This window comes from Dermochelys coriacea, chromosome 21 (genome assembly GCF_009764565.3).
Source record: "Dermochelys coriacea isolate rDerCor1 chromosome 21, rDerCor1.pri.v4, whole genome shotgun sequence".
NCBI lineage: Eukaryota > Metazoa > Chordata > Testudines > Dermochelyidae > Dermochelys > Dermochelys coriacea.
The window spans coordinates 14,286,565-14,314,174 of record NC_050088.1 but is presented as its reverse complement, the minus strand read 5'-3'; the positions used below and the strand labels follow the sequence as shown (position 1 = coordinate 14,314,174).

Here is a 27,610-nt window from a genome sequence, read left to right as displayed (position 1 = left end):
TACCTTAGCCCCGCTGTGGTGCCAGACTTTCAACCGTCTAAAATCTCCCAGTTTGGCTTCAGTAGCCTCCCGGAGATAGAGCCCGATTCCGGGAGACTCCCGGCGAAACCAGAAGGGTTGGCAACCCTCGTAGAGGGTCAACGAGAAGTAACTGGGGGCGTGTTGGGTTGACTGGAGAAAGAAGGGGCCAGTGTGAGGTTGGAGAATGAAGGGGGTCAGTTGGGGTGATGGGGGATCCACAGGGAGGTTAGTGAGGCTACTCTGGGGGTTAGTTGAGGATGATGGGATGAGGGGTGTCAATGGGGGCTAGTGGGTACAATGGGGAGTCAGGGGGCGGTTGGGGATTCACACTCTGATCTGCACATGTTGGACAGTGTTCAGAACACTGTCTAAGGCTCATGTGCGTAACAGGAAGTAGTTCCTACGTACCGGAAGTGATCTTGAATCGCGCCTGCGCAGAAAGGCCGCGGGCGGCAAATGCCGCTCCTGCCTCGTTTTTCCTCCCGTGTGACCCGGAAGTGTCTGAAGATTGAGCGGAAGCTGCTCCCGACGGGCTCGGGCGCGACGGGCCCCGCTGCGAGGGGACCAGTCGGGTTTGCGGGAGGCTCCGGCAGCCGGAAGTGCGTTTTAACGGGGTCCGTCCCTCCGAGCGGGGCAGTGACGTGGGCCGCGGGCAGCGCCGGGCCCCGCTGTAGGGAGCCCACGGGAGCCGCCCGCGCCCAGCAGGGGGAGTCCGGAGGAGCCGCCGCGCCTGGGGAGTGCCCTGGACAGCGCCCCCCGGCGCCGCGGGCGGCCGGGCGCCTCCCGGGCCCGCTCCGCGCACCATGTCCGGGCCGCCGCTGGGGGCGCCGCAGAGCCCCGAGGAAGGGCCCGGCAGCGCCGCGCAGTGGTGAGTATCCGCCCCCCGAGGGGGTCCCGGCAGGGCCGCCCGCAGGCGGCGCGGGGCTGTGCCCGGGGAAGGGCCTGCGGGCTGGATCCTCTCGGCCGGGCGGCCCCGCCGCGGCCCCCCGGGCCGGGCCGGGCCGCGCCGCTTCCCAGGCTGGGGAGGAGCCGCGGAGCCTGCCCCCCCCCCCCGGCGAGAGCCCCGGGCCTGGAGGCGGAAGCCACTGCAGGGTAGGGCACCAGCGAGCCGCTCTGGCCTGCCGCTGAGCTAGGGCCGCACCGCAGGGGGACCAGGACCCCGAGGTACTGGGGGGCTGTTGTTTGTCACTGGGGTGAGCCCAGCTTTGGGCTTCCCAGGCACCCTCAAAGCACAGTGTGAAGCCGGGTAAGTAACAAGCATCGTTAGGCTCATGGAAGGTTACGGGGACAGGGGGAGACAGTTGCGCTGGATCCTGAAAGGGAATCGGATTAGGGTCGGGAAGGATGGGGCAGGGGGTGTAGCCCACTTTCCCTGCTCCACCCCAGCGCTGGATTGGCACGTGGTATGTTTCCTCTCTGTTCCCCTACCTAGGAACAACAGAGAGCACGTGCGCGCACTTGTGTTACACGCATATGGACAAGACCTGGTCTTGCCTCCATGGTTAAACAGAGCACATTATTCCCTTGTAAAACTGTATTTTCCTTTTGATTTGTCAACTTTTTCTAGTGGCCAGAGTTGCTTTATCAAAGGAAAACTTCCTTAATTTTGGGAGCCAGTTTATGGTTCCCTGGTCTAGGTCAGTCCCTTAAAGACATCATTGGCATGGTGCATCAGTCTGAGAAGACCTGCTCTGTATATAGGCAACGATTTTCCTGAAAGACTGAGCGGGATCTAAGCCAGTAGTGTAAAACTAGATAAAGGCTGTCCCACAGTCTTAAGGGGGCAGCCATCAGTGAGGAGAAGGGCAAGCACTGCTTTCACTCCTTCTCCCATGAACATCACACAGAATAGGTCTGTGCCACTTTCAGGTTTCTCCCAATAAAAGGTATAGAAGGGTCTCTTCTTATGCAGACAGGACTGGTTGCAGGGCTATTCCCAGGGAAGGGTACGGGTAGTGGCTCTATAGGTGCAATAAATCTCTCTCAGTTGGCCAAAGATGGTTTCTTCCAGGAGCATGATTCAGAGCAAGACTTCCCCTTTTTACACCTCTGAGATTGAGTGGTCTTGTACTCCATACTGGATACTAATATAGAGAAGGGCAGTTACTGGTTCCCACTTGAACCTTTTTTTGTCAGTCAGTATCTTTGCAGGCATGGGTTAAGAACCTTTTAAAGGGAGCAAGCCAAATCTAATCAGTGCAATATAATAATTGTAATCTAAACAGTCATTAGAAATAGCTTATCACTGTCAATAACTAAGCCAGGACCATTGTGCTTAGTTTGTCTTCTAGGTAGCTCCTTGTTAGAGGCGTGCCTAACTATTCAGTTCTATGAGAGGAGAGCTGCAATGCTGTTGTGACTGAGTGACATGTAGCTTCTGAGTCACAGAATCCCTACCCTACAGGTTACAGAAAGATCTGGGATGCACTGATCTCTCCAGTAAGGAAAGTTTACCCACTTCCCGCTAATTGCAGTTCTGGCCTTCAACATTGTTGTGTTTCTTTCTCTCTCCCAAGAGGCAACTGAGGAAACTCCATGATGTCTAAAATATATTTTAAAAAATGGAGAAAACACATTAGGTCCTGTTGTTGCATCAACTGTTTCACTGAAAGCAGTGAGGAGGAACTCTCTTGCTCAGAATCAGGTTCTGACTGTGAATCAGGACAGGTTGTTTCCCATGGAACTCTTATGGAACAGGAGAAGTCTATCAAACAGATGAGTTTGGAAAATGGTAAGCTGGAATACACTTTAGAGTTGTAACTATTCACAAAGAACATTCTTTGTCTGGTCCTAGACCTCCAAATATCCAGAAAAGCAACCAGCTGTGAAAACAGAGCTTACTTATTGAATCTTGAGTCTGTAGAAAATGCCCTACAGTCTGAATGATACCTGGACTCTACTTGTTCTTAATCATGACTGTGAAATCTGGAGTTCTTCACACCCTCTGAGATTTAGAAATTAGATTGCTGCGTAGTATCAAGATTTAAAGTGGACATGGAATTGCAGCAATGGCTTCATAGGCTTTTTTATTTCATAGAATCATAGAATATCAGGGTTGGAAGGGACCTCAGGAGGTATCTAGTCCAACCCCCTGCTCAAAGCAGGACCAATCCCCAACTAAATCATCCCAGCCTGGGCTTTGTCAAGCCTGACCTTAAAAACTTCTAAGGAAGGAGATTCCACCACCTCCCTAGGTAACACATTCCAGTGTTTCACCACCCTCCTAGTGAAAAAGTTTTTCCTAATATCCAACCTAAACCTCCCCCACTGCAATTTGAGACCATTACTCCTCATTCTGTCATCAAATTAAATTTCTGTGTCTCTCTAACATCTAATGTTTGATTAAGAAGATCACTGGAAATTCCTGTCATTGGCGCAGCTCTGGTTCAGAAGTTAACATAATTGTTCTTGTTCTGGCAGTCTGCAACTCCTTGAAAAGCCACCAATTCTACAAGCTTTGTGTACCCAAAATTAGAAGATATTCTCGTCCTCACAATCCTGAAAAAGAAAAGGATTCGTTATGCGTCTGCCAGAACCATCTGGTAAAGCCAAAGCCCTGTGTACTCTAGAACAAGCTGGAGGTTTTCAAGAACAAGCTGGACCTAAATTCTGGAGAAAGATCCCTACCTCCTGTAGCCTCCGCTGCAGTTTCTGTTTTTTTTTCTAGCTATAGGTTTAATTGTCAAAAATATGCAATTAATTTCCTTGTGGAGTTTGCTTTTTATATTCAATTTATTTTACTCGGTCCACACACTTCCAATTTACAATATGCATTAGATTGTCATCTTTAGGTTTCAGAGTTAACCTGTTAAGAGAATGGGGCCTGAATCATGATGTCATCACAAATTTGTAGAGAGTCAGCTGTCCACTAGTGGATTTATTCACACTGAGGTTCACAAAATGAACAATTTGATGACTGTGATTAAAGGCACACTAAAAGGTAGCTAAAAGATAAGGAGGGAAACTGACTGTGTCTTCTTGCTTCTTTAAGGTATCATGCAGGACTGAAATGGTATTGGCTTTTGCTTGTTTTGAAATTTTTCCTCTTCAGAGAGAGATGCATGTACTTTTTTTTTTCTTTATATCTTTCACATTAGAAATTCAGGACTTGTCTTGTGTAATAGCATAGAGAACTGGTAAGACTATAGTAGAGATGCCATGCTAGTTAACCCTGACTGAGGGGAATATTACTTTTGTTCAAACAGGGATAGGAGAGGGAAATAACTATTGAACGAACACCTATTAACATGCATGCTTGGATAAACATTTGGGAGAACAGGTTCTTAAGGATTCAACACCCTTCCCCTTCAGTTAATGGCTGAGAAAGTTCATAATATGCGACTTCTCGGGCACACTAGATTTGACATTCCAGATTATTCTAAGGTAAGAAAAATCAGGATTTTTTTAAAAAAATATTTATTTATTTTGATATGGAGATCCTCAGACTGCCTTTCTATATCAAAAACAACAACAAAAAGCATTAAAACATGGCCCAAATTCAGATTTTTTTTCTCCTTTTACAGGTCACTTTTGACTCTGTTCAGGCATTTTCTGCTGCCTTCCCACCACTCCCATTTCTGAACAGGAAGTTTAAAAAAATTGTCATACGTATTTTCACACCTGGACAAAAAAAAGCCTGGCTCTTATGTTCAGTAAAGGTAGCATCCTTATGTCAGGTTTCAGAGTAGCAGCCGTGTTAGTCTGTATTCGCAAAAAGAAAAGGAGTACTTGTGGCACCTTAGAGACTAACAAATTTATTTGAGCATAAGTTTTTGTGAGCTACAGCTCACTTCATCGGATGCATGATGTCTTCCCTATGTTAGTTTCCTTTATCTGTCACGTGCTGAAAAAAGGTAGGACACTTATACCTGGGGTCTCTTCCAAAATTTGATACTGAAGAAACTGGATGGATCATTCTAGAGAAGATTTCAACCATCTTATCACTGCTTCTCTTCCTGGAAGTTCATCACCTTCATATTCTATTCAAGAGTTTGGCTTATATTCAAGATTTAGTGCATTGTCAAGAGTCATGACTCCAGGGGGAAAATAGACACCCTATAATTACAGTAAAATGGCAGTGAGAGATTGGGGTGGGTTATTGAAGAACTAGGAAAAGTTTCTATAAAAATTTCATTTTATTTTTTATTTTTAAAAAGCGAGGGGAGTGAAATGTTGCAAAACTCAAAAATCTGAAACTGTTAAACTCATTTTAAGGATTTCTTTTTCAACAATGTCACCAAGGAGCGTAAAACTAAAATTAGTAACTGGAGGTGGGTCCTCTTTCCTGTTCCTTTAGCAGTGCCAGAGCTGTTAAGCTCTGCTTGAATGATAGGAGGAGTTTACCCATAATTCTTTACTAAAGGAGTTAAGCTTCATTTTAAAAAATAGATCTCATTTACTCACATGTGAGTGGACTGACTGGTGACTCATCATTCCATTTAGATATACAAAATAATTCATAATCATATTCTCTAAAGGAAAAGAGATCTGCAATGTGGAGAAAAATGGCTTTTAACTCTCTCTGCTCCACCCACTTTATGATGTATAAAGAAAGGCTGAGACTTTAAAAAATTAAAATTATTATTATTTTTTAAAAAACATTTGAAATGTCAGTCCAGGTCTTTCCTAGTTTTGCTAAGACTCATCAGTGATCTCCAGTGTATATGATGAGCTTTCTCAACCATTAACTGAAGCAAGAGAAGTGTCACATCTTAACAAAGACTGCTTTTTCTCCTAGTTGTTTAGTGTATGTTTGAGTTAAACAGATGTAAACAAAACAGAACTTTTAAACTGTCTGACTGAAAATTCCTTTCCTTCCCCATTGTTCAGCTTTCAGTGTCTTGTAATGCTACATCTTATTAGTCCTCCTTAGTGAATTGTCCATAAGGCAATTTTACCTCTACAGCACAAGCTTGGAATTGTCTCGAAAACAGTATCTGTTGGTGAAGCTTGCCTTTTGCCTTCCTCTTACACAGGGTTCCACAGGTATAATTAGGGGTATGGCGCAAACACCTGTTCACTTCTTTCTGTCCAGCAGATATGCAGAGTCCAGAGCATACTTGCTATCCTTAATGCCTCTATCATTTGTTTCTTCCTTTGTTCGTGATCATTTGGGTGATTAAAAACTAAAAAACAAAGCCATAACTCCTTGCTGGGGTGGAGGAAGGAGGAGCATGCCTATCATAGAGTTCATTCTTACTCCTTTCCTGTTTTCATTAGTAGTCACTTTGGGAGTGGGTTGGGGTGCCTGTGGACTCCACAGGAGATGTGCAGAGCCCCAGGTATTTAGCAGTTCCACGGCTAGGGAATTTGCTGCAAATTCTGCTCCTGGCTGCAGAATCTAAGCTTTTATGTCTAAAAGAAGAAAATTTCTAGACCACGTGGTTATGAAAGAAACCTTCAAAATATGACCCATGTGCTACAAACCTGCGTGTGACCCACAAATCAGGTGTTGTCTTCCTGAGTCTGCATGAACAATAGCTTTGAGAGGTGTAAAGTGACCCCATTCATCTCAATAGGATGTTTTATGCTGAAACATGATAGCTATTTAAGTGTTCATATTAATTGTTTCACTGGGTTCATTTAAGCAAAAACACTTAACTGAAGTACTTACCCATATCTTCTGGTGCCAAAACTCCCATCTGTGTCCTACTCAGCTCATAAAACCTCAATTTTCCACTCACAACTTCCACACTGCAAATATGGGTTGTCAGTACAAAAGTATGTGGAATATTGAAAATGAAAACATGGGGGAAATGTTAAATATTTATTTATTTATTTAAATGAAGGTGCTGCAGAGATTTCTACTTGCTGTACTGGAGTGCAACATTTAGACTCTGGCAAAGTGAACATAAAATATGCTTGGAAATGAGGTTTCATATCAAAGTGCTGGAGCAGAGAGCTTAACTTTCTAGATTTCAGAGCGAGGAAAGCTCTATGGGGTAAAACCATCCAGACAAAACCATGGTGATGATGTATTGCACCAAACACCAGTGGGGAGCCTGACCTCTGTAGCTGTGGCAGGAAGTTGTCCTACTCTGAAAGTGGAGCATCCAGTATTGGATCACCCCAGTGGCTCTATATTTGCTCTGAAAGGACAATATATTGGCAGACTTCTTGAGCAGATACTACAATGGGAAGCATGAATGATCCCTCAAAGACTCATCCTTTTCTACAAGGGCTGGAAGGCCCAGCTAGATTTTTCACTCACCACAGAAAGAATACTACATACTTCCAGATGATCTTAAGAGCAAGCTGGACTCAGCATTGCTGATGGAGGCCCTTCATCTTCAGTGGGATCAGTAGTTCTTCTATGCATGTCCCATGATGCTGCTGAAGCACAAAGTCAAATGGAACAGAACCAAGATGCTGTTGATAACCCCAGCCTGGATTTCTTTGCAGTTTTGGTTCTCAAAACTTCCAGAACTGATATCAAAACCATAAAACCTATTTCCCAGTTCATTGACTCTCTCATGTTGTGGACTTGGACTATCAGCTATGATTGAAACAGTCAAAACTCATTGAGATCAGTCAGGTTCCATATGGCTGCCATCTTGGCTTTCAGCCCTCCAGTGTGCTGACAGTCTACATTCACCCTTCAGTAACCAAGTTACAGTGTTCCCCTGGTTTATGAGCCCCTTCTACCATTGGATTTGAATATTGTTCTCACAATGATCATGGGGCCTCTGTTTGCACCTTTATCAGGTTATTTTCTGTGTCATCTCCGTGAAGGTGGAATTAATCATAGCCATAACATAAACCCAGAGAGTTAGTTGAGATTCAGACTTGAGGACTGACCCTTCCTACATCATGTTCCATAAGGTAAAGGTGCTTAGGTATTCTCCAAATATCTAAAATGTCTCTGATTCTAACTCCATCAGGCACTTAGTCTGCCATTATGTTTCCTCGAGTCTCATTCACATGCAAGGAGGTCAAGCTTTTAGATAACTTAAGGCCCCCTCGACATTTACATAAATTAATCTGTAGGTTCCCCCAGCCTCTTTGTGCTATCTGAGGGGTTGAGACCAGGAGTCAGGATGTCTCAGCCCAAATGGATCAGACTATGTTTTTGTAGTGATTTGTCTGCAGCGTTTCTCATACTGGGGGTCCCGACCCAAAACGGGGTTGCAAGCTTCTTGTAGGGGGAGTTGTGGTATTCCACCTTTATTTCTGTGCTTCCTGCACAGGTTACTCCTGGGGGAATTCTGAGCATCTGTGGACATGCAGAATTCATGTATCGCATAATTTTGTATTTTCCCCGCAAAAAAAACATTTTGCCTAAGAAGTGCTGAAGTTCTGCCTTTTGCCCATTAGGGGCTGCTGTGGCGCTAGAACAGCCAGCGTGAAAACAGCTGGCTGGTCTGGTGCCACAGTGGCCTCTTGTGGGCAAAAGGTGGAACTGCAGCACTTATTAGGCAAAATGTTTTTATGCTGGAAAATAGAAAAATCCATGTCCAGTGCTGCAGAATTCCCCTAGGAGTAGAAGTTTATCACAGCATCCTGTCTGCAGAACCAGGTTAGGACAAAGTGGGGCACATAGGGCTGTTGGGGGTCACAGATGGGTTCAGAATGGCTAGTGGAGGGGACAGACTGGAGCATGGGCTCAGGAGCTAGTGGGGTGACATTGCTGAGCCTGGGGATGGGAGAGGAGGGGCTGCAGAGACCCATTGGGATGAAGGCTGCGAGGACAGGGGCAGACATGCCTGACTGAATGGGAGAGACTTGGGGTCAGCCACGGTCTGCATGGGGGAGGCTTCCCAACACCCTAACAATCCCCCCTTCCAAAAGAAAAACCTCCCATCCACACCCAACATCCTCCAGTTTCACTCCTAGGCTCCTTCCCTCTCCCTCATCTCCTCCGTTATCCCTGACTTCACCAAGCCTTTGCACTGCTTCTGACAGGTGCAGGAAATACAGTTCTGTATTGTAATTTAAATTAATTACACAAAGTTCTCTATTAATATGCCTAGTAAGGAATCTATTGGTTTAAAAAAAAATACCGGAATCTTTTTTGGGGACGGGGACGGGGGTCTGTATTGTTACAGACATACTTTCTGACAGATATTTTGAAATAAATTACCAAAATAATTGTAACTGGCATGATTATATTGTGTAATTTTGACAAACAAAATATGTAGAATTTTTCAGAATTTTCAAATACTGTGTGCATTTTTAATTTTTTGGTGCAGAATTTTTAATATTTTGGCACAGAATTCCCCCAGAAGTAAGAGATGGGTGGCTGGAGAGCAGTGGCTGCTGGCTGGGTGCCAAGCTCTGATGGCAGTGCTGCTGCCAGCAGCAGCAAAGAAATACAGATGGCAATATCATACTATGCCACCCTTATTTCTGCACTGCTGCTGGCATTGGTGCTGCCCTCAGAGCTGGGTGCCCCTCCAGCAGCTGCCACTCTCTGCTCTGCCTTCACAGCTGAGCGGCCAGAGACCAGATTTCATGGGGGAGACCAGATTTCACAGTCCTTAACACAATTTTCACGGCTGCGAATTTGGTAGACCTCTATGTATATGTGGTGGTTATTACAATCAGGCAGGTGTTCCAGGGAAACTGAGCCTCATGGTTGCAGGAGCAGTAAATACCCTCTAGTGAGAACTGGTGGATCTGGCTGAATGAGAGAATAAGTTATCAAACAGACAAGTCTGTCTGTCTTTGTAACTTTCCCCACTTAGGGACACATGTGCAGGCAAGGAGCCAGCAGTTACCTCTCCTCCCTGCGTGAATGTTAACAACCTGCTTCTTGCTTCTCTTCTCTCCAGAGTCCTGGAGGTACGAAGCATAGAAAGAGGAGTGGATATCTCATCCTTTCTTTTTACATTCAGCGTCATGCTCTTTCCCGCACAGTGCTCCAGTTTTTTGGTGGATGGGGATGTGGAGAGGAAGTGGTAAATATAAGAGCAGTAGAGTGGTCGTGAGATGTCTTCTCCCAGGAATAGCGAAAGGTTATACCTCAGAATGAGGGGTCTTATAGGCAGAGGAGGAAGTTATTTTGGGGTTTTTGATTTTTAGCTGAGTAGCAGGGAATGACATTCTTCTCTAGGATATAATAATTAGGTGCGAGTACAAACTAAGTGACAATATTCTGTAACAGCTGACACAGTGATGTGTATCACTAAAGAAGCATAATTTTACCATTGAAATTATTGAAGACTATATTATTTTCTGTAGTTATCCAGCTTCCAAGATAAGCCTATGGTATGTGTACAATCATTGGTGCATATTAATCAAAATATCTGTATTCTGATCATTTACACTACTCTTTTCTTCTTCCTCTTCTTTTGTTTTTTAAGCATTGCAGGCTGTATGTACCAAGTAGTTCAGACGACTGGGCCGGATGGAAAAAACCTTCTGAAGTTGCTTCCAATCACTAAATCGTCTGGAAATTTTATGCCACTAGTTCAGTCATCAGTTGTGCCTGATGCTGCAAAAGGGAATGTATCAAGTCCAGTTCATTTTACTTTTAAGACACAGATTGCCAATAGCACCACATCTTCATCTGTCAAGATACCTGTTTTTAAGTCCACTAATCCTGGAAAGATCATTCTTACAAGGACATTGGATAAACAGGAAAATGTTAGCGTGATCCCTGAAAAAGAGAGCTTGACTACAAAACCAGTTTCTAATGTTCAGAGTAATTCTGTTTCAGTTGATAGATTGTCTTTGCAAAATGTTGCTGTGTCAACTTCATCTAACCAGAGTAATACAGCATATGTGTTAGTCAACACAAAAAGTCTTCCAGTGACTGTGAAGTCTCCTGTGCTGCCTTCTGGGCATCACCTACAGATACCAGCTCATGCAGAAGTGAAATCTGTCCCAGCTTCTTCTTTACCACCTACAGTACAGCAGAAAATACTTGCAGCTGCAGCTACAAATGCCTCTGGAGCAGCCGAAGCCACAAAAACACCAACTGTTATTTATGTGTCACCAGTAAATACAGTGAAAACGGTCGTTCCCAAGCGCTTGCAAACCATTTGCCCAAAACCTGTCACAGAAATTTCAGAACCCATCATAATGACAACTACACAAACGACGGTAAAGAGTTCTGTTCCGCCAGTGGGAACTTCTGATGGCCAACAGCGCCAGCAGACTCCGATGAAATGGGTCGTGCAAGAAAATTCCCAGGCATCAATACCTTACCTTGTTCCTGTGAAGTCATCAAATAACATGGCTTCAAAGATCTTGAAAACTTTGGCAGATATGAAGAATGTAGAAAAAAATTCTGCAAATATTTTACCAATCTGTTCTAACAGCGCTAGTGGAAGTCAGACAATCACTCCCATTAAAGATAATGCTCTGGTGATGTACAATGGGAAAGTGTATTTACTGACTAAAAGAGGGTCTGATATTCTGTCAGCCCAAATTGACCAACAAGCCTCTCCAGGTACTGATGCTTCTTTTAAAAAGGACACATCTCAGCTGATAACCAATAAGGTGGTAAATCTAGTATTGTCAAAAAATAAAAGTATGACACTTACCAAAAAGGGTCCAAAGCCAAGTGTAAATACAGAGCTTGTTCCACAGCCTGATTTAAGAAAGAACTTAAAATCTGCACCCACTCTACTTGCAACACCAAGTGTGAATCAGCATATTATTACTACAAACCAGTGCAGGCCTTTGTCCACAACAGGGGGGATTTCAAATGAAGTGAAACCAGTTAAAAAAATGGTGACGGATGAAAACATGCATTCTGACAGCAAAGAGAAGAGTCACTCTCCCAAAGCAGCAACTGCTGTTACACCTCAATCAAAACAACATTATGCTTTCAGTGAAGAAGAACAAAAGGTAACTGTCTACAGCAAAATGTGCCCACGTTTATCTATACCAAATTACTTCTACATCCTGATTCTATGTGACTGAAGCCAGTGTCATTCAAATCACATTTTTTCTCTAAACAAGCATGCTGCCCCCCAAATGTTTCTTAATTTACCAAAAAGAAAAGCAATAAGGTTTTAATTAGTAAGAGTGCATTACACAAATGAACAAACATGAGAAAAGGAAAGAAAGGGAAGCTTACTTCTGTGTTAGCCAATGATTGCCATTTTTAATCTGGTACAAACTAACTAAAAACTCCTACTGAACCATACCCCTCATTCCAAGCTATGCTCCCTTTCAGGTGGAGCCGAGGAAGAGCTCTCCTTCCGGAAGGAAGAGTGAGTCCGGTCCCATCAGTCTGTTTTCCTACCAGCCAAGTCCCAGCCTCTTCTGGGTATTTGGCAAAGAGGGGAATGCTTATTTGAAACTGCTTTGTGCTCGCTTTGCAAGAGACAGAGACTGAACCAGCAGAGTCACTGCAGTATGAGATAAAGGTATTTGTGCAAACCAACTGAAGCCTTGGAAGTCCAAGGGGACTGGGCTAGCAGGTGCAAAAGTGGATGCCAGGCAACCATAGACTTATCTCTGATGATATCCAACTGGAGGGGAGGAAGACACAAGTAGAAAGGCCAATGATTGACTTTCATAGTTTCTTTCCCTAAGAGCTTAGCAAAAAGTTAAGTTAAAAAGTCACAGTGCGTAAGTAGTAGTGAGGACTTTAATATAAAAAACATGCACACAAAAAATAAAACCAAAAAATAGTCTGATATCCTTTTTCATGGGGTGTAGTTGGCTGACCCTCAGCCTGAGCTCTGCCGTAGTATCTTGCCCCTGGGTTCCCTACAGGAGTCCACCCCCCTGGGCAATCTCACCCCTTCTGGCAGGAGTTCAGTTCACTCCCAGGATCTCTTTTGAATCCAAATATCTCTAGTCCATGCTGGCTTTCCCCAGGTCTTGCCACCAGTTATTGGCTGGGAGCAGCCTTCAAGGGCCTCTTGCCCATATGAGGCTTGCAAGGTCAGTCTTCCCCCAAAGAAGAGGGGTGTGGGGTAAATGAAAGGGCAACCACTACCCAGGCCTGGGCTCCCCTTGCTACTGGAGCTCACTGCCCGTCCCCAGCAGCCTTTCCTCCAGGGCAAACTCCCTCTTCCCCCCCGCAGTAGTGAGCATCACTTTTTTAAGCTCCCCTTTTCCTGATGGAGCATGTTCTGTAAGTGCACCTTATTTACACTGCCTGAGTGCAGGGATGCTCTGCCTTTCCATCAGTGGGATGGGGGCGTAACCCATCACATACCTCCCCTCTTCAAGTCCAGAAAAGTTTCTTGCTCAAGTGTTTCCACAGTCCCATCTCCCCCGGGGGAGAAGGGGTCGGCGCGGGGGGTGGAAATAGCATTTGCATGCTCTTTTCTTGTTTGGTGCTGCACCCTGAAGCTATAGGGCTGGAGTGTCAGATACCAATACATAATCTGGGAGGTTGAGTCCTTCATGGATGGTAACCACTGCAAGGGCACATGGTCTGTGACTAGAGAAAAGGGACTACCCAGCAGGTAATACCTGAGGAAGTACGCAGCCCATTTGATAGCCACAGCTTCCTTCTCAAAATTCAGTCTCTCCCTGGGGAACAACTTCCTGCCTAAATATGAGATTGGTTATGCTTCTGGGAGAGTGCCATTCCCAGGCGAACATCGGAAGCATCTGTATAGAAAATAAACTCCCGGGTGAAGTCTGGGTTGGCAAGGACCAGCGCCTGGCTTGGTCACATCTTCAGTGTATTCAAGGTTTCATCACCCCTGTCACTGTTTGCCTTTTAGCACATCGGTCAGGGAAGCTGTGATTGATGCAGAGTTGAGGATGAATCGGTGATAGTATCCCATCAGGCCCAGTAAGCGCCGTATTTCTCTCCTAGTCTGGAGCATGGGGTATGAATTGTTCATGAATATTCATGGACTTTGTCTAATAGAGGTTTCACAACGCCTTCTCTTATCTGATACCCTAAAGTAAGTTACTTCTGTCACAGCCAACTTACACTTAGACGGGTTAGCTGTGAGGTCGGCTTCCTGTAGGGACTGGCTGAACTTCTTTAAGTCAGGATCTCCCCTTTCCTTCTTCCCCAGTCTAGTGCTGCTTCCTTTGTTCTTCAGGGGTTGATGATGGTGTGGGCAGCAAGCAAGGGAGAGAAATTTGGGGCGCTGACCTCTTGTAGCCCTTTTTCTTGTGCAAGAATCATCTCCCACTGATGTTCAGGAGACAGAAAGTCTGTGTGGCCAGGAACTTGTTTGTGACTGCCCTCCAGAGAATGCTGGAACAAGGCCTGGGAAAAATCATATGGTGGAATCTTGTATCTTTACATACAGCATTGCCACACATACTTTACCAGGACAATAATGGTCAGCAAATCATGAGTTTTCAAATGATACCTTACACAGTATGCTTTGTACAAAATTTATCATACTCTTGTAAAAGGGTGAACATAGGGGTACAGACTGTCACAAACACCTTCCCTTGGACTCATCCTGCTACCATCAGCTGGGGGGAGTCCTCCTACAGGCCCCTTCTTCTGCTGCCCATCTCTCTGTGTAGTCTCATTGCATCCAAGGGTGTTCTTTCTTCATATTCCCCTGTTGTCCCCGGGAGCAGCAGGTTATCGAGCTCTTCTCTGCGGTTCCTTCCTGGTTGGAAGTGGGTTTAAACTATGGGTGGGACCTGTATCTGAGGTCAAAGGCTTCAGCCTAGTTTTTTGCCTCACCAGGTGGTTATTCAGGTGATACCTCATCTGAGCTTGGCCCCATGCCTCACTGAGATCAACCCCTCTCCATGTGGGTTGCTGGGGTGAGGTTTGTACACGTTTTCATTGCACCCAGGATGCAGCGTCTGTTCCTGGGCAAACTCCCTGCCCCCCACGCCCCTGCTTGCAGTAGCAAACTTCATCTTTTTAAGCTTCTCAGGAGGAGTATGTTCTGCAGATGCACATGTTGAGAGTTGGTAGTGCTTTTCCTGGAATCAATCCATGAGGGTAGAAAATGAAAACGTAGGGGACCCTTTGCTTCTCTAGACCTGTGGTGAAATTATACTTATCTCTATATGCTTTGGTAGAGGAAGTCAAAGTCTTCCTACATAGCAACAGGCTGTTGACAGGAGAATGTGTCAGGTATGGGGAGAGAAGGAAAGGGTTTTGAAGCCACGACAGAAGAGAAGATAACAGGAAGATGCAGAGTAGCAATTACCATGTCATCCTGGGACGTGCTACCATACTAAACTAAAGTCATATTTTCTGTATGAAAATTGGCTAAGTTATTTATGTCATCACCATCCCACTAAGTGCCTCATTCGAAAGAACAGCAACAGAGGATGAGGAGAGAACAATGCAATATGAAGCCAGTCATACCTGTTCCCTTTGGGACAGGCAAGTGCGTAGTACAGCCCTGTTTTTTGTTCTTAACTATTGCAGGGTTTTCTAGCTTGTGGATTGTGACTCACAGGGAGTTTCAGGAGAAGCAAAGGAGGGAACATGAGGCTATTCCCAGGCCTGGGAGTGTTGCAGCCCTCAGCATTTTCCTCCCATGCAGGGCTCATGAGTAGCTGTTGAGTGGAGATAAGAGCTCTGCTTAGCAGCTCGGAGCAGTTCCAGGCTCAGCTAGCAGGGAGAACTAGAGGCAAGAGTTGTTTCCTTTTTGCCAAATGCATTGTGGGGAAAGAGGAGGTGCTTGGTCCTCCACATGCTATGCCAAGCTGGGGAGGGAGAGATGACACTTACCAGCCCCCTCCCAATCCAGATATGTAAATGTAGTGCTCTGAGGGAGAGAGATCCACTCCCTTTGGGCTATGGGGTGGGGTGGGGTGAGGCAGAGAGAAACTTTGAGGGAGACAGAGTAGCAATTTTACTGGCAACAACCCTTCCCAGCCTATACTAGACACTAGTTTTTACTCCTAACCCACATAATAGCCAAAAAATAATACCATGACCCAAATCCCACAATCTTCTGTACCCACAAAGGATTGTAGGATACAGTGAGTGGCAAATCGGTTTATTTGGCCATTTTATGGTTGCAGACTAAGAAAGGCTGAGAACCTCTGGATGAGAAATTTATTATTTTAAAATATTATTTCATTTCTTTGTCTCTAGTCCCATCTTGGTATGTGCCTCCCTTCTGCCAACCTAAACATTCACGTGAGCCGGACACACTTACAATCATTTTATATGTATTTTAAATCACTGCTACAAATTATGGGTTTGGTTTTGGGTTTTTTAGTTCATTATGTACCTCTGCACCCAAAATGGGACTGAATTTATTTCTGTCATCTGCTTTGTGGTACCCTTATGTCAGAGCTTTCTCAGTTCCTGAGGCCTTTGTGGAGACCAGATAGTTTCAGATATGTTGCTGCTTCTCTTCTTCTCTCCTCCCACATGTGCATGCTCAAACAGGTGTTTGTTGAGTGACAGGCCCTAATGGTTAAGAGTGGCATCAGGTTACAACAAAATTATGTACGGAGGACTGTTAATACCAAACTTCTAGAATTATGAGTCATCTTTGAAATGTAGGCACCTGCAAACACACTGTGATCCGGGAGAGTGTCATTGTGGTGAATGTTTTCTATTTAGTCATCTGTTTTTTGATAATTCTGGGATCTTAGGTTAAGTGGCTACCTTGCCTCTCATAGCACTTTGTTAGTATAGTAGCAGGACTTGATAACTTTAATTTATATGCTGTTTTAAAATAAATAAATAAATGAACATGGCAATGAAAAGACAAATGATCATATTATAATATTATAATTTCTCCAATTAAGCCAGTATCTAAAGTTTAATGAACACTTTTTTACCAGAATGTCAGTGTTTTAATGATCACAGGTGTGTTGATGAGTGACTGTATTGCTGTTTATATACTGTATTCTTATTATTTCAGATTCGAAATGAGAAGGTGTGCTCATCAGAAAAGGCCACTGAAATCAAACACAAAAGAGAACCCCATGGGAAACAATACCTTGAATTAAGAAAGAAATTCGGTCTTTTTAAAGAGGAGAGAGTATACCTTAATAGAATTCCCTTTGGAACTCCTGCAGGATCAGAAGCAAGTGTGTGCTCCAGTAATAACTTTAAAAAGAATAATGATTCTTGGAGTGCATCATCACAAGAAATGGTGATAACAACCAAGAAGCAGGACCATGGTGAAGAGGAAAAGGTATCTCAGTGTTTATGTATTTTGATGTGTATCCCTACAATAGCCTATGCTTACACTTTAAGAAGTAGAATTTCACTGCTAATTAAATTACAGTTTAACACAAGTGAAATTAATGTGAGTGAAAGAGGAGACAAAATAGCAACTTAGCGGTTCAGCTCCTGTTCCAGACTGTAGCTGCCACAAGTACAGGCAGTGTTGGTTGCCACTCATCTGGCACGCAGATGGCACTCAGTTCGCTAAAAACACTTCTTTTCTCCCAGATTCCTTCAAACCACCTCTCACAGCCTCCATCAGTGGTTCCTGCAGATCCTCTTTTGCTACTAACATCATAAGAGAAGCAGCTAGAACTTCAGGCAGAGCTGTTATCTTGACAAGTTTTATGGCGTTTTTTAACTTAGTCTGTGAAAATCTGGAGGTGGGAGGAAGTTATTTGCTTGTAAAACTCTCCTTCAGATAGCCACCATCAGAGCATCCACTCGAGTACTTACTGAGGTCTGTGTCTCCTATGATCCAGAGCAGCCATTTAGTACCTAACAGAAGTCTTAAATCAGACAAGACATTTGCTTGTCTCCTCAAGTTGGTCCACCTAAGTTTTTGTCCTAGCAATCAGCAGTTAGTGGCATGGGATAGGATGACCTTCAACAGTGGCCTACAGCCGGCCGTGCTAAACAGCTGTCAGATTGTGTAATCCCTCTGAGGGAGAGTCTTCTCTTCAAAAAGAAAAGGAGTACTTGTGGCACCTTAGAGACTAATTCTGGCCCTGACCTTCAAAGAACCTAGTGTTACGTTTTTAAGTTCTTTGACCTCATGGACTTGATCCTGAATTAGGTCTTCAAGAAGAAATCATTCTTTCAGATTCTTGACATATGCATTCATTATCCTTGTTTTTAAAGAATAGAACAACATGTTTACATCCAGAAGTCTCGCATTAAGTACAATAAACCCAAATACCAGCATATTTTGTCTTGCAGATCAGTAGTGAAGTCTAGTTCTTTCAGAGATAGGGAATATCCAGCTGGAATTAAGAGACTTCTCTCCTTAGGAGGTAGGGTGCAAGTGGTGTTGGGCAAAGTGAGAGAATTGTCTCTCTCTTTGAAGGATAGCCCACAATCCTGTTAGACAAGTGTTTCTTGTGTTGTGGAGTCGGAAATATCTCAGAATTCCAGCCGTCCTTCTTCCCACCCTTTTTACTCTGACAACTGTTTTCTCTTCTCACATTCATGATCCTTCATCGAAGAAATCATATCATCAACAGGTTGCATCATCTAATCAGTGTTGGAGCCTTTTTTCTGTTCCCATCAGGCCAGTTGCTATAAAGAGTCAACTCAGTTTAAATTATGGTCTCCCTTCCTCCCCAAAATCCAGAGCAGTCAGACCCCTCTTGGATACATTTTGTGACCATTCAGCCACTTCCAGAAGTTCAAGATGGAGTATCTCTCTCCACTCTATTCTGACAGCTTGGGACTAAGAGGATTTCTTTGCCTTAGCTGATCTCAGGGTTGCCCAATATGTCCATTGCCCACATGCATCGGGAGTTTGTTTTCAGGAAAGCTCACTTCATTCCAGTCCAAATCCTTGCCTTTTGGTCTGACATCCAAATACATGTGCCTTTACCAGGATGATTGTTGTTTATTGCCAAAGCTATAAGGAAAGCAGGCATGTATTGTTGGCTCATTCAAACAAAAACCATGTCTGAAGCCATGTGAGTGGTATTACAGCTCTGAAACAAAGGAGCATAAAGAGCCACAGACTCTTGAGGGGCTTTACCATTGGGCAGAGTAGAACTGAGGTTAGTCAAGACCTCACGTGTCCTCTGACAACTCAGCCAAAAAGCTGACCAGGCTTAATTTTGATAGGAGTCAGACACCTAACCATAGACTCTTTTACAAATCCCATTAGACACCTTCTGTATCTCTAGGTGCTTCATTTCCTTTGTACATCTGGCTCCTTAGGAGCCTACGTTTCACTTGAAATGAAAAGGATTTAGGCTTCTAAGTCTTGTAGGCACTTTTGACTATTTTATCTCTGGTCTTGATGTAAACATTTCAAGTGATGGAGAATTTACCATATTCCTTGGTAACCTGTTTCAATGTTCAGTTACTCACTGTTCAAAATTTGCATCTTGTTTCCGTCTGAACTTCGTTGACTTCAGCTTCCATCAACTGGTTCATTTTAAGCCTTTGCTAGATTAAAGAGCCCTCTAATATCAAATATTTTCTCCCTGTATGAGTAACTATAGACCATGTTCAAGTTGTTTCTTAACCTTTCCATCAATAAGAAAAATAGTTGATCTTATTTTAATCTCATTGTAAGGCATATTTTCCACATCTCCCATTATTCTGTTGCTCTTCTGCAAATCCTCTCCAGTTTTCAACTTCTTTTTTTTAAAAGTGTGAGTCCCTGAACAAGACACACTATTCCAGTTGCCTTACCAATGCCATATACATTTCCCTCCTCCTTCTTGGTGTTCCTCTGTCTGTATCCCAATTAACATGTTAGCCCTTTTTGCTAAAGCATCGCACATTCTACAGATTAGGGAAGATCAAACTGTGTTCCTCAAGTGTAGGACAATATCGTCACAACCACAAGAGCTAGAAACTTAATTTTAAATGAAATCTTAAATTCTTCAGAAACTGTACTGAAATCCAGATGTGATGTATCTACTTTGTCTCTTCATTCACTTATTTTGTACATCTAGTTAAAAAACAAGAACAAAAAGCAATGAAGTTTGTCTGGAAAAATCTGTTCTTTATAAACCCATTCTGCCTGTTGCTCTTGTTTCTGTCATCTTTCATTAATACTACCCTCCTCTTCAGTATTTGTTCCATTATTTTATTAAGGATAGGAATTAGATCTATGAAGTAGTAGTTGCTACTACTTTGCCTTTTGAAGACTAACTAGTGCTTTGTTGGCTTTTCCCTGTTGTTCTGGCACTCTTATTTCTTCTGAGAAATAATTGCAGTGGTTCAGTAATTTTGATTGTATTGTAGAATTATCATTAAGATTCATAGAAGTAAGAGTCCTTTTATGCATCTAAGAAGGTAGTATCCAACTCCATAGTGTTCAAAGTCTGACACCAAATATTTCCACTCTACCCAATCAAAAGCTTTCTTGTGATATAATAACAATATCAGATGTCCGCTCTCCCTAATTTTCAGTAATCATCTGGATTTTTTAATGTAATTATTAAATTACTAATTCAGGCTTCAATCTACTGATTTTGCAAGCCTGCACATTTTACATATATAAAGTGTGTGTGTGAAAGAGAGAGAGAGAGAGACTCACTCACCACCACTCAGGTTTGAACACAGCAATTAGTGCTGCAGCCACAGGGGGCATTCTTCTCCATTGCCCAGGGAGATCTAGGCCCAGGACTGGCCAAGATAATTAAGGACCCTAGGCAGGATAGGAGGGCAGCTTTCCTAGGGTCGATCCTCCCCTTCTTTTTGTTTGGGAGTGGGGAACACAAGAATGCAATGGTTGACCCTCCTCAGTGGCCATAGAGGAAAGGAGGGGAGGGGGAAGAGAGAGGTCCGAGCAACCTCCCTAATTTTTTTTCATAAACATCTTTAAAAGTCTCAGAGCAAGGCTGGCAACTCTGGGATAGCCAAGAACTCTCTTTTGATTAGGCAGAGTGGGTAGCTCCCAGCACATATCCAACGTTGTTAGATGTCCTGTCTTGGAGGAATCTTGTCTTGTGTGTGTGTGTGTGTAATATATATCATGTTATAATGTATTTAATCTAGTTGCTGAAACCTTGGTCAGTATGTTTACATCATGGTTTAACAGGGAAATAGGTCAACAGAATGATTCAAAAATATAGTCTCCCTGGATTTGGGAGAACTACTCTGGTTGCCTCTTTCATTGATACTGAAAGCTTTATCCCAATTGTTAAAATGTTCATAAGTGGGCCTATTCACACTCATTTGATGAAGCTCCATTGATAACTTAAGATGTGGAAAGCGTCCCACGGAGGGCAACAAAAATGATTAGGGGATTGGAACACATGACTTATAGATTCATAGATTCATAGATACTAAGGTCAGAAGGGACCACTCTGATCATCTAGTCCGACCTCCTGCACAGCGCAGGCCACAGAATGTCACCCACCACTCCTATGAAAAACCTCACCCATGTCTGAGCTATTGAAGTCCTCAAATCATGGTTCAAAACTTCAAGGAGCAGAGAAGCCTCCCTCCAGTCAACCATGCCCCATGCTACAGAGGAAGGCAAAAAAACCTCCAGGGCCTCTCCAATCTGCCCTGGAGGAAAACTCCCTCCTGACCCCAAACATGGCAATCAGCCAAACCCTGAGCACATGGGCAAGATTCACCAGCCAGATACCCAGGAAAGAATTTTCTATAGTAAATCAGATCCCATCCATCTAATATCCCATCTCAGGGGATTTGGCCTATTTACCCTGAATATTTAAAGATCAATTACTTACCAAAATCCCATTATCCCATCATACCATCTCCTCCATAAACTTATCGAGTAGAATCTTAAAACTAGATAGATCTTTTGCCCCCACTGCTTCCCTTGGAAGGTTATTCCAAAACTTCACTCCTCTGATGGTTAAAAACCTTCGTCTGATTTCAAGTCTAAACTTCCTGGTGGCCAGTTTATACCCATTTGTTCTTGTGTCCACATTGGTGCTGAGCTGAAATAATTCCTCTCCCTCTCCTATATTTATCCCTCTGATATATTTATAGAGAGCAATCGTATCTCCCCTCAACCTTCTTTTAGTTAGGCTAAACAAGCCAAGCTCCTTAAGTCTCCTTTCATAAGACAAGTTTTCCATTCCTCGGATCATCCTAGTAGCCCTTCTCTGTACCTGCTCCAGTTTGAATTCATCCTTTTTAAACATGGGAGACCAGAACTGCACACAGTATTCTAGGTGAGGTCTCACCAGTGCCTTGTATAACGGTACTAAAACCTCCTTATCCCTACTGGAAATGCCTCTCCTGATGCATCCCAAAACCGCATTAGCTTTTTTCACAGCCATATCACATTGGCAGCTCATAGTCATCCTATGATCAACCAATACTCCAAGGTCCTTCTCCTCTTCCGTTACTTCTAATTGATGCGTCCCCAACTTATAACTAAAATTCTTGTTGTTAATCCCTAAATGCATAACCTTACACTTCTCACTATTAAATTTCATCCTATTACTATTACTCCAGTTTACAAGGTCATCCAGATCCTCCTGTATAATATCCCGATCCTTCTCCGAATTGGCAATACCTCCCAGCTTTGTATCATCTGCAAACTTTATTAGCACACTCCCACTTTTTGTGCCAAGGTCAGTAACAAAAAGATTAAATAAGATTGGTCCCAAAACCGATCCCTGAGGAACTCCACTGGTAACCTCCCTCCAACCTGACAGTTCGCCTTTCAGTAGGACCCGTTGCAGTCTCCCCTTTAACCAATTCCTTATCCACCTTCTGATGTTCATATTGATCCCCATCTTCTCCAATTTAACTAATAATTCCCCATGTGGCACGGTATCAAATGCCTTACTGAAATCTAGGTAAATTAGATCCACTGCATTTCCTTTATCTAAAAAATCTGTTACTTTTTCAAAAAAGGAGATTAGGTTGGTTTGGCACGATCTACCTTTTGTAAAACCATGTTGTATTTTGTCCCATTTACCATTGACTTCAATGTCCTTAACTAATTTCTCCTTCAAAATTTTTCCAGGACCTTGCATACTACAGATGTCAAACTAACTGGCCTGTAGTTACCCGGATCACTTTTTTTTCCTTTCTTAAAAATAGGAACTATATTAGCAATTCTCCAATCATTCGGTACTATTCCTGAGTTTACAGATTCATTAAAAATTCTTGCTAATGGGCTTGCAATTTCAGGTGCCAATTCCTTTAATATTCTTGGATGAAGATTATCTGGGCCCCCCGATTTAGTCCCATTAAGCTGTTTCAGTTTCGCTTCTACCTCTGATATGGAAATATCTACCTCTATATCCTCCTTCCCATTTGTCATGCTACCATTATCCCCAAGATCCTCTTTAGCCTTATTAAAGACTGAGGCAAAGTATTTGTTTAGATATTGGGCCATGCCTAGATTCTCTTTAACCTCCGCTCCATCCTCAGTGTTAAGCAGCCCCACTTCTTCCTTCTTAGTTTTCTTCTTATTTATATGGCTATAGAACCTTTTACTATTGGTTTTAATTCCCTTTGCAAGGTCCAACTCTACTCGACTTTTAGCCTCTCTGACTTTATCCCTACATCTTCTGACCTCAATTAGGTAGCTTTCCTTGCTGATCCCTCCCATCTTCCACTCCCTGTATGCTTTCTGCTTCTTCATAATCACCTCTCTAAGATGCTTGCTCATCCAGCTTGGTCTACAACTCCTTCCTATGAATTTTTTCCCCTTTCTTGGGTTACAGGCTTCCGATAGCTTCTGCAGTTTTGATTTAAAGTAATCCCAGGCCTCAACTGCCTTTAGATCCGTAAGTTCTTCAGTCCAATCCACTTCCCTAACTAATTGCCTTAATTTTTGAAAGTCAGCCCTTTTGAAATCAAAAACCCTAGTTGCAGATTTATTTTTGTTAATCCTTCCATTTAGTTTGAACTGAATTAGCTCATGATCACTTGAGCCAAGATTGTCCCCTACAACCATTTCTTCTATGAGGTCCTCGCTACTCACCAAAATTAAATCTAAAATGGCATATGAGGAGAGGCTGAGGGAACTGGGATTGTTTAGTCTGCGGAAGAGAAGAATGAGGGGGGATTTGATAGCTGCTTTCAACTACCTGAAAGGGGGTTCCAAAGAGGATGGATTTAGACTGTTCTCAGTGGTAGCAGTTGACAGAACAAGGAGTAATGGTCTCAAGTTGCAGTGGGGGAGGTTTAGGTTGAATATTAGGAAAAACTTTTTCAGTAGGAGGGTGTGAAACACTGGAATGCTTTACCTACGGAGGTGGTGGAATCTCCTTCCTTAGAAGTTTCTACGGTCAGGCTTGAGAAAGCCCTGGCTGGGATGATTTAGTTGGGGATTGGTCCTGCTTTGAGCAGGGGTTGGACTAGATGACCTCCTGAGGTCCCTTCCAACCCTGATATTCTATGATTTTGTGCATTGAGGTCCTTAATTGTGGACCATGGAAGTTTTGCCATTGACTCCAGTGGAAGTAGAAACTTGGGGAGAGTTTTCTTTCTTCAAAATAGGAAATCCCTTTAAAAATGTGTTACGGTATCACAGTAAAGCACTTGCAATCCAGGAAACACCAAAGCTGAGTTTACCCATGAAACCTGATTTCTGTTCCCTTGTGGGTCTTCCTTATAATACAGTCTTCAATGACGTGATTACAAATCAGTAATTTCACAGGACCCCTGCCCCATTCAGGTATGAATATTGGATGATGAGCAGTGAATGACACACAGTGGTAACGTTTAATTAATTGCAGTGTGACAAAGTTCTCCTCTGCTTTGGTGGGTCCTGCACTTATTGGCAGATTTGCTTGCCTCAGAGATTCACAGTAGCCCTCAGTTTGGTCATTTTTGCTCATGGCTCAAACCTGCTGTTCACTCAGCTAACCTCATCACTGGCCAGCACGGGGAAAAAGAAGGAGAACAATCCCCGCAGTCTCTGCTAATCCACCTAGTGGGTCGGGGGGACAGGCCAGAGACTTTCCCCTCAGATGGGACTCAAAGTCCAGGTCAACTCCTCTTGTATCCAGTGGGGTTATGGGGGGAACCCAGGCCCGTCCTATACTCCGGGTTCCAGCCCAGGGCCCTCTGGATCACAGCTGTCTACAGTGTTTCGTGTAACACCTGTGTGACAGCTACAATTCCCTGGGCTATTTCCCCATGGACTCCTCCAACACCTTCTTTATCCTCACCACAGGACCTTCCTCCTGATGCCAGATAGCATTTGTACTCCTAAGTCCTCCAGCAACTCGCCCTCTCACTCTCAGCTCCTTGGGCACCCCTCCCTGACTGAAGTGAGGTCCTTTTTAAACCAGGTGTCCTGATTAGCCTTCCTGTCTTAATTGATTCTAGCAGCTTCTTAATTGGCTCCAGGTATCCTAATTAGCCTGCTTGCCTTAATTGGTTCCAGCAAGTTCCTGATAGATCTGGAACTGCCCGTTACCTTACCCAGGGAAAAGGGACCTGCTTAATCTGGGGCTAATATATCTGCCTTCTATCACTCTCCTGTAGCCATCTGCTCCAACCTTATCACTGCAGGTTTACATACTTTTTAATATTTATTTGCTTAAGGATAACCTTAACTTTGGAGCATATTGCATCAAATAGTTTTAAACATTATTTCAGCACAGTAACCTCAGATAACTACAACAAACAGTTGTTAGTATGTGCTTAATTTACCTTGCTGATAAAACATTGAAATGATATACAATTTAATGTAAACACTTTTTTTTTCTTGATATACAGATAATTGTGCACCTGGAACAGGATTTGACTAAAAAAAGAAAAGCAAAACTCTCACCAGTGCCAGAAAATGGAAAGAGAAGGAAAATGACGGTCAAATCAGCCATAAATCCAAGCGTGGAAAACAACAGCACCAGTTCTGTAATACTTAACAAGCGTATTTCATCCACACCAGTTTTATCACAGCAGAAAAATTCCACAAGCTCTATTGCATCTTCTCTAGGGAGGAACTCTGAGCAAGACTCATGTGTTCAAGATAACCAAGTTCAAGACACATGCTGTTCAGCTTTAGTTTCTTCCGAAGATGATGTTTCAACTAATGAAAGTTCCTTTCGAGAAGATGCTTTCCCTTTGACTCCACCGGACTTGGATGAAACAATCAGAGATGAAAAAATAAAACGACTGAAACGGCTATTAAGAGAACGAGAGGCAGCACTGGAAGAAATTCGTAAAAAGATGCAGCAGACCTGAAAAATCTAACTAGTAATCTGGACCATATTCATTCTGACTCCCTTGACATTGGTGACTCAAACAAGAGATTAATTTGGTTTAGTGCCTCTGAACATTTAAAATGAACATATAATCTAATTTTCTGGTATTCACAGGACATTAATGGGAGCTAAAATGCATGTATATAGAGGAGAGTAGATTCCAGGAGTAAGGAACTTAAGAACTGGGTTGTCCAGAATTCTGCTTTTGGAGAGCCCGTATGTGTCAAAGAATTTAGTGTGCAGAAGATATGCTACTTTAATTTTCAGTGTGGTGTATTCTTTAGCCTTTAGAGTGAGAGCTTTTCTGTACTAGTGCTAGAAAATTCTCGTGCTTTGGAATTTCAAGACCTGTTTTTTGGAAATGAAATGTGAATTGAAAACCTCAACTGTAGATTTTTTTTTATTATTATTTTTAGTGCATGCTGACTTGTGAATTACAGGAAATAAACTATAACATTAAATTGTTTCAATACCTTAGTTGTCAGTGTTTAAATAAAGATTATTTGATCTGGGCATTAGATTTTATACAATAAAAATTGTACAACAAAAAAGGGGGTGATTTTATTTATGGAGGCCATTGTACATATCTGAAGAAAGAGCAAGATATAGATGGCATAGCAAACTATACCATTGGCTACTGTTGGGACGAATGCCTATGCAGATCTTTTAGTGTTATTGTTATAAGAAATATAGGGCACTTGTCACCTTGGTATCGGAGTGTCTTTTACAAGATTACATTGAGAGAGAACATACACTTTGCTTTCTTATTGTCTGCGGTTTTCAATCTGGCCCATTATTCAGGAAATCATTTAGCACAAGGACTGTTGTAATTCCTGCTGCCGCCCAATCCCCTTCCCGTTGGGGCATGTAGAAGGACAGAAGAAAATGTGACTCAGGTTAACCTCAGTCACAGCCCTGGTCTACACTAGGAGTTGAGGTCAAATTTAGCAGCGTTAAATCGATTTAACCCTGCACCCGTCCACATGATGAAGCCCTTTTTTTTTGACATAAAGGGCTCTTAAAATCTATTTCCTTACTCAACTCCCGACAAGGGGATAAGTGCTGAAATTGGCCTTGCTGGGTCAAATTTGGGGTACTGTGGACGCAATTAGACAGTATTGGCCTCCAGGAGCTATCCCAGAGTGCTCCATTGTGACCGCTCTGGACAGCACTCTCAACTCAGATGCACTGGCCAGGTAGACAGGAAAAGGTCCGTGAACTTTTGAATTTCAATTTCCTGTTTGGCCAGCGTGGCAAGCTGCAGGTGAGTGCAGAGCTCATCAGCAGAGGTGACCATGATGGAGTCCCAGAATCGTAAAAGAGCTCCAGCATGGACCGAATGGGAGGTACGGGATCTGATCGCTGTATGGGGAGAGGAATCCATGCTATCAGAACTCCGTTCCAGTTTTCAAAATGCCAAAACATTTGTTAAAATCTCCCAGGGCATGAAGGACAGAGACCCAAAGCAGTGCCGCATGAAACTTAAGAAGCTGAAGCAAGCCTACCAGAAAACCAGAGGCAAACGGCCGCTCCAGGTCAGAGCCCCAAACATGCTGCTTCTATGATGAGCTGCATGCCATTTTAATATCACCACTGTCCCAGCCATTTTCTTTGACTCCTTCAATGGAGATGGAGGCAACATGGAAGCAGGTTTTGGGGACGAGAAAGATGATGACGTTGTAGATAA

At 43.3% G+C, this 27,610-nt stretch overlaps 1 protein-coding gene across 2 annotated transcripts; it reads left to right on the top strand.

The window, feature by feature from the left end:
• The first annotated feature begins 515 nt into the window (after positions 1-515).
• Positions 516-26,395, top strand: LRIF1 (ligand dependent nuclear receptor interacting factor 1). Of its 2 annotated transcripts, none has more exons than XM_038379978.2 (4): positions 516-889; positions 10,323-11,814; positions 16,749-17,024; positions 25,436-26,395. In XM_038379978.2, exons 1-4 carry the CDS (start codon positions 825-827, stop codon positions 25,901-25,903), a joined length of 2,301 nt encoding a protein of 766 aa, XP_038235906.1. In that variant the 5' UTR covers positions 516-824; the 3' UTR covers positions 25,904-26,395. The 2 variants fall into 2 exon arrangements, with proteins under 2 accessions (XP_038235906.1, XP_038235908.1); XM_038379980.2 differs by lacking the exon at positions 516-889 and adding an exon at positions 1,134-1,267.
• The last annotated feature ends 1,215 nt before the right edge of the window (positions 26,396-27,610 follow it).